Source organism: Mytilus galloprovincialis, chromosome 7 (assembly GCF_965363235.1).
Source record: "Mytilus galloprovincialis chromosome 7, xbMytGall1.hap1.1, whole genome shotgun sequence".
Lineage (NCBI taxonomy): Eukaryota > Metazoa > Mollusca > Bivalvia > Mytilida > Mytilidae > Mytilus > Mytilus galloprovincialis.
In genome coordinates, this window is record NC_134844.1 from 63,367,477 (window position 1) to 63,378,435 (window position 10,959).

Sequence of the window (10,959 nt, forward strand, 5' to 3'; positions counted from 1 at the left end):
TCTTTACAGAAAAAAAAACCACCATAAAAAAACGTTAACAAATTTGTTTGTTTTCAAAACAAGTATATTTGATAATAAAATTTACCCCATACAAATTAGATAACTTTGACATCTGTAAATGTGTATGCACCTCGTGTGGCAAAACATATTTTTGGTTAAGCCTTTTTATTTTTTAAAAAATAAACGAACGATTCCAAAATTAGACAGAGATGCAAGCGTCGCGCTATCATACTTTCATCTAAATACATAATTTAATGTTTTCAATTTGATTATTTTGCATGTTTATTTATATAATAGTAATTGCTGTCGCTTTGCTAATAAATTAATGCACTGCATTAATTTTGAATTGTATTATTTCAAGGTTAGGCTACCAACTGAATATAAACCATACCGACACATATTGAGAGCTACTTTCATTCGTAGTGTATTGTTGATAGCAAGTTCTAATTCCTTCAAGGTATTAGAGGGATATCATAATAAGAAGAATTTAAGCCTTGAATACAGTCGTCAACAATAGACCATGTCAATTATGAGTTCCGAAATCCAATTGCATGTATATATATAAGAATATGTGGTATGGGTGCCAATGAGACAACTCTCCATCCAAGCCATATTTAGTAAAAGGAAACCATTATAGATCAAAATACGGTTTTAGCTAACAGTGATCAGGGGGCTTCAAATGGCCAAAAAATGACAAAGGTATAAACTCTAAAAAAGGGAAAGCCAACGTTCTAATTTATATAGAAAACGAGAAATCACATCAACAAACGACAACTACTGAATATGAAGTTCCTGACTTAGGAAATGTGCAAACACATGCAGCGGGTTTTAAGTATTAATATGTACCAACCTTAAACTTTACCAGAAACAATAGTGTAACATCACAACATATTAATTCAAGAATAATTGTTATGTATGACACAATGTTAAAACGAAATCAATAAGATAAGGGTTGAATAAATAAAAGAGACAGTAGTATACAGCTGTGAAATGTTTAGTAAAATGTTAAGTACAGAAAGTGAACGAAATGTGTTGAAGGAAAAAAGGAACATTTTAATTGACAATTTGTTTATGAATTAAAAGAAAAACAAGAGAGAGAGAGATATATCAAATTTAGTTAATTTCACAAACGGTTTGGAAATAAAACATCATTATCATATAAAACAAAATTACTGAAGAAAGTGCAATGTAAAATTTTCATCTTTAAAATATTTTTTGGATTTGCAATCATTGTAACGGGAAATAATTTCAACAAAACGGCAAAGTGCAGATAAATACAGATGTTTTCGAGTATAAAGTGTAAGAGGTTAAAAAAGATAAAGAAACAAAAACGATTATGAATTTTTCAATAACTATAGTTACAAGGTCGGGATTGCATAGAAACATCAGGTTAATAACAATAATTGCACTTTTAAATGGCTATGTAGGTTAGATTTTAATACAACTGTCCATCCTGGAATGAAAGGAACGCACAAATAACAGTGGAAGAATATAAATAGTATAAACTATATATCTAGAAAATGAAATGACAAATGAAAGATGGTTACAGTCAAGTTTAACGTCAAGAAACATACGTATACTAATCAACATCAGTGGCTAAACAATTTTTGAAAGGGTAAAAGGAAGTGTAAACATTTTAACAGGTCAAATATAAAAAAACTGATGAAAATCAATAATTAAAGCATTTCTGAACATGACTACGAAAAGGTAAAAGGCTTATAACTTGATATGTCAGACGCGCGTTTCGTCTACATTATACTCATCATTGACGCTCAGATCAAAATACTTAAAAAGCTAAACAAACAAGTTGGAGAGCATTGAGCACCCGAAAATCAAAAAATGTTGTGCCAAATATGGCTTAGGTAATCTATGCCTGAAATAAGAGAATCCTAAGTAGTTTTAATAATTTATTCTGTTGCAAACAAAAAATTACCAAAAAGACCATATACATATGTAATTGATATTCATGTCAACACTGAAGTGTTGACTACTGGACTGGTGATACTCTCGGGAACAAAACGTCCACTAGTATCGGCCCAGTAGTGTAAATAGTTATCGAAAGGTACCAGGTGCTTATAATTTACAGGTATTATCCATTCGTTTGATGTGTTTTCTCATTTAATTTTGCCATGTGATTAGGGACTTTTCGATTGAATTTTCCTCGGAATTCAGACTTTTTGTTATTTTACTTTTTGATACGCCTGATAAAAACATTTTGAAAATTTAATGTGTCTGACGTACTTTTTCTTGATTGATCGTCATCAGGTTCTCTAAAAACCGAATATTTGAACGCCATGGCTGTATATTTACCAAAACAGATGAAGAATTAGATGACAAAAAGATCTAAGATAATCACCCAATTCATCTAAGGTGAAATTTGTCTTAGGGAGTAGAAACCTCAGTTTCTTAGTAATTTGAAAATTAATTGATGGACGATTTAAGAAAGGATTGTTATAAATCTTTAACTGTTTCTGCAAGTTCTGACAAAAGAGTGAAAAAAAGCCGGAATCTAAACAATTATTAACTTGACATTTGACCTTGACCTATTCTGCTGGACCAAAGCCTCAAATCAAAAGACCCAAGGTCGTTATGACTTATTGTTTTAGGTAACTAAATCGTTTAATTTTCATGTTAAATAAAGAGGTGAAAAACTCTTATATGGAGTCGCCCGAAAGGTTCTGTCAACGTAACTGCCTTTGGATAAAACGAGCAGTTTTAAAATCAAAAGTCATTCTCTTTTACATTTGCGAAGGAAATGTCATAACAAAAACAACAGTATTTATGCAGAGATATCATTTTCAAATACTCTGTATGCTCAATAGGGTCAGTTTCAAAAGCGCATAAACTGTACATTGTTTGAAACATCAATACAGCACAACAACAAAAAAAGCAAGAAGGAGCCGGGTAACTGATTATCAGAACAAAAGCAAAGTATGTAGATGTTCTATAGTGTAGATAATCAGTATCCTGATGTTCAGTTGTTGTCGTTTTTTAAAGTGTTTCTAGTTTTGTTGTTTATATATATATATATATATATATATATCGAATAGACAAAATTAGGTTTTTCCTGTTTGAATGGGTTTTTTGGGGGGCTCGCTATTGCTTGCTGTCGGTGTGAGATCAGGCTTCCTGTTGAAGGCCGTTCTATGACCAATACGGCTTTTCTTTTACAAATTGTAACTTTGATGGAGATCGTTTCATTTGCCTTCTTGCATATCTTCAAATATGTTTTCAATCAAAGTAATTACTGTATAGTATAACCAACAATAGTCTGTATTTGCATAAATCAAAGTATAGGCATAACAAGTAAATTGTAAGTAATTTATTACATTAACTAGCACATGTAGCAATAGGGGGATTCTATGATTAAAGTTGTTATCTCTCATTTGCCTGTAAGTGCAACGAGTCTTATAATAGTTGAGAATCAAATGAAAATGTTATAAACCTTTATCTCATAGATTATAATTTCCCTAATTCATTTTTGTTATTGACTCAACATCGGTTGTCAAAGTTACATTTAATCATTGAATGCTTCTTTTTGTAACTTCATTTTGGTGTAAAAGCGTTGACCGAAGTAGATTTTGTTTCCGCGCTTCATTCTAAAAATGTGCGCACGGTCAACGCTTTTACAACCCTATGAAGTTACAAAAAGAAGCATTCAATTCTCATAATTCATTTTTTAGCTATGATCATGAAAACACGAATTTTTAAATTGTTTGGTTAAATTCACCTGTGCACTTTATTGTGGGACCACGTGTTATCATGAATGAAAAGTTTTATTGAGTAATGCAATTGCTTAAGAAATAACACGTGATGTGCAGTTAGCCAATCAGAATAAAAAATGGAAAACAACACGTTTTATAATTTATTGCGTCCGAAGCGCTTTTCTGGATTTACCTTCATCAGGAACGCTCAAAGCCAAACATTTGAAATCCGAAGATGTATAAGTACCGAAAATAAAGTATCATAAGAAAAATACATATAATGTAATCATTATGTATTGTAGACGAATATAGAAGTTACCTGGTACTAGTTTTCGACCCAATAATAGACGATAGGATTGCCTTTGATTCGAAACGATAGCTCAAGACTGAAAGTGTCAAGAAAACCTCGGATAGGCATGATCACACGAATTTTATTAAATGCTTTAAATGTGTCCAAAATGGCTACATAATATTCTCACAAAGGTAATACATTTATGAGTTAAAGTACAGTTCTTTGAAACATGGTATCACAGAATTGTTTTTTCAACAATATCATTGTTCAAGAAAATGTGATATGATAATTAAGATGAGAACTTGAATCAAAATTAAATAAGACCACTACCTTAAAGATATTTCTATACATGAACGAATGTATGTTCACTTAAGGATGTACTTAGGTGATGTTTCGGAATAAGTGTCAAATGTTCGGACTCCTTGGTGTTTTGCCATACGATACAAGGTAATATATTTTGCCTCATAACACTTATTTATCTATTAACATAAGACTTAACAGTTCATAGAAGGTCATTTGACAAAATTTAAGTAGATTTTTGATTTTCTTTCCTCTGATCTGAGTCCCAAATTATACCAATGCAAATATAAGGTAAAAGTCCGAGTCAGCCTTTTCCCGCCTAATTTTATAAATCAAATATCTCGGAAAGGAGCTCCATGACCTATCAATCTTTTGGACTTTTTTATCCTGAACTAATACTCTTCCAGCTTAAAGTATCAATTTTGAATCCTTGATTTATCTAATTTTATCCTAGATCGCCTAAGTACATCCTGAAAGCTAATATTCAAGATCGCATTCAGTAAATCTATTTACATCATTTTCAAACTCTCGAACTTTGAAGTACAAATCTATAAACAACAACAGCGTCATCTCTAAAATCGCGAAGAGTTCTGCTTAGATACCGGTAAGTAAACACTGCTGATGTTCCTGCAGAAATTATTGATCCAATTATAGGCAGAAAAATATCTGCTACAGATTCAACTGCTAATATGGCTACCAATTTTCCTAATTGCATGAGGATAACCTTTCCCATATCTACTCCAGGATCTAAAAAACCAGCACAATTCAGCTGATTACGATCAAATCCTTCTAAGGTGTCAAGCTTTTTCTTACCAAGACCAAAAACACGGATATAATGTAAAACCTCTTCAACAAGTATTGCTATATTTGCAACCAAGTCTATTCCTGGAATGGGAATTGCTGCTACGCTAGCAGCGGCTACTGTGGCAATTTTTACACGTTTCTCTAACGCTCTATACTTTAAATCAATGACCTCTTTCGTTAATGTTGGGAGAGAAAACATAAACGATTCATATTTTGGAGCAGGCAAGTTTCTTTTGATATGTTCTACAAGCTTAAACCAGTCTCCGGTGTCTTTTACCCTACTCGAAATAAGAAAAAGTGCATCGGTATTCCTAAGATTATCATAACAAGCTATTTGCTCATTTATTTGCTTTCTTATTGCCGGAAGTACGCTAGCGGCTATCTTACCGTCTTCTTCTGCATTTCTTAAATCCTCATCAATTTTCGACCTTATTAAGCAGAATGATTTGTTTAATTTCAACAGTTCGCATACTAGAAAATAGTCATCTTCGCAAACGACGAAGTTAAAAAATATGAAAAAGTAATCATATTTCTTTAGTGCCATTTTTGAGACATATGTTTCCTTTGGAAATTCTAGTGTTCCAACTCCTGGTAAGTCGTAAAATACTATTCTCTTATTTTGAGGGTTTTCGTAGGCTGTTGGCTCTAGGGTAGTGTTTCCACTGCCAGATTTCGCGAAGCCAGGATCATTTGGCTTAACATCCCGAATTTTATTTATAAATGTTGATTTTCCGGTAGCAGTCCTGCCAGTTACACCAAATGTTACTGTTTCTTCCTTCCATTTAGACATATTTTCTTTTAGATATTTCAACACTTCAGCCGGTCCTTTCGTTTCTGCAATCTTCCTTATTTCTATATATTGATCGTCTTGTACCAATTCTTTTGATTCAGCTTTTCCCATTTCTGTAACAAGTTAACAAGTTTGTAATAATGTTTGATGTTTTGAGGTATTCCGTATAATGATAATGTTGTTTAGATATGCATGTTAATCCGTTCCCAAAAAAATTGTGAAAAAATAATATCTTACTGATATTGAAAATGACTGATGTGTTTATCTAAACATAGACATATTTGCCGATAACGACATTTCAGGGGAACTTAAAAGCGTTTGTTAAAGGTCGTTTCAGAACAACATGCAATAATTGCAATTTTAATTGATAAAAAAAATCCTGACCAGTAACAATAATTTCGTTAAATTTGGCCAGATACATATTGCTTATACAAAAAGTAGATTAAATTAAGGGTAAAATTATTAATTTTGTAAAGGTTGTAAAACGCGTTTTTCCGTAAATGTTGAGCAGTCATCCTCTCAAGGTAAATCATCCGTAGATGTTTCCCCGTGACAGAATTTCTTATACTAAACCAAAATAAAGATTTACTATGCTCTTTTCAAAAATTAAATACAAAAATTGTGTCAGCGTGCGATTTTTCTATCTATGAGTCGTTGAAAGTTGCATAAATTTGCCTTAAATGATAATGAAAATATGTTTTTAAGAAAACAAAAAGAAAAACAAATGGTGTCACCGAACTTGTTTTGTTGCTACAAGTAAACATAAAAAATGTCTCTATCAGTCATGTATACATTTTTTCCTAAAAGATTATCTCCCCTTAAATGGTTTAGCTGAGAAAAAAAAATGATTCTTAAACTTTAATGTTTGGTATTAGTTTTAATATTTTGGATAATGCAATAAATCAGTTTGAAATGAAGTTTTCTTCATATAAATAAACAGTATAACCAATAAATTGCACGTCTGTCTATAAATTTGCAGATGCCGGCAAATAACTAGACAAATTGTGTACTAAGATAGTACAATCGAAAATGGTGGTATTTCATGAATCTACCTTAACTCGCTTATTTTCTGTAAATGGCTTATTACGTTACGTTTTAAATTTTGAAAAAGTAATTTTTAACTAATGAATTTGTTACCCGCACGAAAATATGGATGCCGTAATTCATAGTTATGAGTTAGATGGATAAATTAGCAACGTTCAATTGATAGCATTTTGCAAAATGTTACTCAGCTTATAAACGTTTGTTGATTGACAAATTTTAGGATAACAACATTTTTTGCAAAGGGACAAGCATTTATCAAGCCTTAACGGGTTAAACCATGCAAACCTGGCTCGTCACACTCTAGTTGGTTGTGAAGTTTATTAAAATTTTGAAATTTTCTAATATTTGTATTATTGTTATTCTATTGATGAGATAGTAATAGACGAATTACTACCTTTCATTATTGTGTGCGAAATTTGCTTACCTTGTAGTTAAAGGCAGTCTTATAAATGATCTTCTCAGAAAGGGTAGCAAGTAATAAATAGTTGTGATCAATTACAATATGTGATGTTTTATTTAAACATGCTGCCAATCATTGTACATCTTACCTTTATGTTGTATGTGCAAACTATATTGACAGATTTATCAAACCACTCGTGTTAATTATCTTTGTTCGCCTCTACTGATCAAATAGATCAAATAATTGGAGTTCGAATGTAGAACCTAACAAATTGGGCGTCAGTGGAATAGCATAGATAAATACATTGATGCATTTAAATGAACTATTTTACAATTCATTATTTAACTATTTATTTGCAAAATTAATCACGGAACAGCAACTATTACAATTACATATCTAGTAAAGTTTACAATGATTTCCGTCCATTATTTAATTTGTTCTTTTTTTTTTAGAAACGAAATATACTTTAATTTGATTATGAATTTTCAGTATTATAGTGATTTTTCTTTTTTCTATTTTATTCTTGAGAATGGAAATGGGGAATGTGTCAAAGATACAACAACTCCACCAAAGAGCAGACAACGGCCACCAATAGTTCATCAATGCAGCGAGAATCTCCCGCAACCTTCAGCCCCCTAAACAAAAATATTTACTAGTTCAGTGATAATGGACGTTTCACTAAACTCTGAAATATACACTAGAAATTAAAATTAAAAAGCATACAAGACTAACAAAGGCCAGAGTCTACCTCTTATACCTCTAGCCAATGTAGAAAAACAAGCACACAACAATGCACTCAGTAAAATTCGGTTCAAAAGAAGTCCGAGCCCGATATCAGAATAGGTAACAAAAAAAACTAAACAAAATGACAATGGTACATAAATTAACAAAGGACTACTTACAGTTACTAATATGTCAGCTTCATACCTCAAATAAAGTGATTTAAAGATCATGTATTCATCATATGAATATCAAGTTGAATTCCTCCCGTTAGGGTTTAAGTTTAATACCATTATAAAATATATTAGAAGAACATAACCCGTATCATGCCAACAACTAGTTTTAGAATACATGTGTTTATGTCCGATGCAAAGACCCTATACATGAATCAACATTAAAGCCGAAATATGCATTCTTTATTGACTTGGCAACAGTATCGTAACTATATCCCTTCTGAATCAGTTTGTTTAAAGGTTTTGTTAGCTTTTGAGGTGATTGTCGACATTTTTTGTTCTTTCATAGAGTATTACCATAACAAAATGGATGTGAAACACCTGAACGTATGAGATGTCTGCATGTTGGATTATATTTACGAATGATGTTCTTGAACCGATCATAACATTTAGTAAATGTTTTGACTTGTTTGTGATATCGAAAAACCTGGTTTAATTACTTTTCAGTTATACACAAATTTCAATCACTAAAATATAATACGTTGTTTCATACTCGAGCGAATTAAGCCTATAAACACCATAAGACGGCGACAAGGGAAACTAAGGAGACGAAAATGACCTCAATTGACTTAACTACATGTATATAGTTAGATTGGACATATTTTGACTTTATTTAATTTTCATTCTATTCAAATGAGATTGAATAATGTTTTGTTATGTTGCGATAAACGATAATTTACCAGGCTTAGCCGTACGCCAAATGCATTTCGATATTTCTCTTCGAAAAATTACTGTTTTATGGAATAAAACGTCTAATTTGTATAGGTTTTCTATGTGCTCTGCAATAGGCTATACGTACACTATTTTCTACTGTCTATTCGGAAAATGTCATGAAAATATAAGAAGTGGCAATTATTTTCATGTACCTTTACTTTCATTGAGAAGACATAATTTAGACTCGTCCAGTGTCCAGTTTCAATGCTATTTAACTTACTGTTCACTTGCATGCACGTTCGGATTTAATCAATATACATGTATAAAAAGCATAAACGGTTTAAAGGTAAACTAATAATAACTTAATCCAATCAAATTGCGTAAGATTCATTAACAGTGACTCGTTCTTATTATAATAAGTGATAGGGTTAAACTTGGTAGGGAGACTGTGACAGATATTTAAAATTTGTTTTATTGAAATAAGGAATAAAAATTTGTAAACCAAAAGTTTTGTTGTAATTTCAACAACATGTCGTACTGTGTTGGTATAGTTTTTTTTTTTATCTTTTAATGCTTTGAATTTTATATGTTGTATGCTTGTAAACATCGATATCGATTATAAAGCGTGTCGACATTGTCGATATCGACTTTATCGGCATGTTGCTACATCTTGGACATGATTGGAAAGGCAGAATCGTTTACAAGATAATGGAATTTATTGCGTTTGTCATACAATTAAGAAGTTAAGCCAGCTATAGATGCAGGTTCAATCCAATTTCTTCAACATAAGAAAATGTTATTTTTAAGACATGAACATGACAGTTGTTATTCATCCGTTTGATGTTTTTGTGCTTTTGATTTTGCCGTTTGATTCGAGACTTTTCGTTTTGAATTTTCCTCGTAGTTCACTTTTTTTGTGATTTAACTTTTTGGAGAAATTGTTAAATTACAAGGACTTTTTGCATGTTTTGGACCTAAAATCTAGAGGAACACTAATGCCGTAACCTACAATAAAATATGCTGAGCAATTACAAGTTTTTAATAATTGTATTGAATTTCTAGAAGCAGGTGTTTTCTGTATCAGGGAAAGCGGCAAGTCCAAAAAGGTTTCATAAATTATTGACAAATTGAACAAAAACTAAGGTTTAAACAAAATAATGCATGTTCAAAGGGGTTTTAACTTAACAATTTTAAATGTAAGGTGCCAGATCATATTTGCATATTACTGTTGGATTCAAATTTTCGTGGATTTCGTGGGAACATTAGAGTCACGAGTATTAAAGGAATGTAATCAACCTTTACCAAAACAACAAAATTAGATATATCCACGTAAACACAATGTTGCGTCAATTCTCCAAAAATAGTACCCGCATAAAAGATGAATCCACAGGGTAGTAGTATCACAACTATATCAAAGTGAAATTTTCAGTCTGGTTTTAAAATACAGAGGCATTTAAATCGTTTGTTTAATTTAGCTCTTCATGAACCTTCTTCTTTGGTGTTGATTACATGTTATTTTATCTCAATCCAGACTGTGTTTATTACCTGCTATAACATTCACGATTTAAACTAGAAATTGAACAAACCTAGTACAAAGTACAACATTGAAGTAACATAAAAAAAAACAAGTTTGATGTTGAAGTTTAAAGAAATGTCTGTAGTTTTTTATTTCGTATTGGGGGCAAAAGCGTTGACCCGAGCTCATCCTAAAAATATGTGCACGATCAACGCTTTTACAACCTTATAACATTATTAAATAAGAATTCAATACATATAATTACTTTCGTTATAGATTTATGAATACACGATATCTTTCAAGTTTTGTTTTCTATACTAGTGCACATTATTATGATAGTTCGTGTTATTAGGAATGTTACATTTTATTTTGAATTGAAGGCTATATACAAAATGACTCCATATTGCTGTTGGCCTATCAAAATAACGCATTATAATGAAACATACATGTGATGTTATTATAACGAGTTGATTAAAAGAAGGTATTGTATGTATTTCTGTAT

At 31.4% G+C, this 10,959-nt stretch overlaps 1 protein-coding gene across 1 annotated transcript; it reads right to left on the reverse strand.

Annotated features, from left to right (window-relative positions):
- Positions 1 to 3,355: 3,355 nt before the first annotated feature.
- LOC143081869 (interferon-inducible GTPase 5-like) lies at positions 3,356 to 7,463 on the reverse strand. The gene is made up of 2 exons (XM_076257536.1): positions 7,359 to 7,463; positions 3,356 to 6,003 (listed from the first exon to the last, which is right to left on the reverse strand). Exon 2 carries the CDS (start codon positions 5,999 to 6,001, stop codon positions 4,817 to 4,819), a length of 1,185 nt encoding a protein of 394 aa, XP_076113651.1. The 5' UTR covers positions 6,002 to 6,003; positions 7,359 to 7,463; the 3' UTR covers positions 3,356 to 4,816.
- Positions 7,464 to 10,959: the final 3,496 nt, after the last annotated feature.

Coding starts and splice junctions, on each gene's coding strand:
- LOC143081869 (XM_076257536.1), bottom strand. CDS start 6,001: ATGGGAAAAGCTGAATCAAAAGAATTGGTACAAGACGATCAATATATA.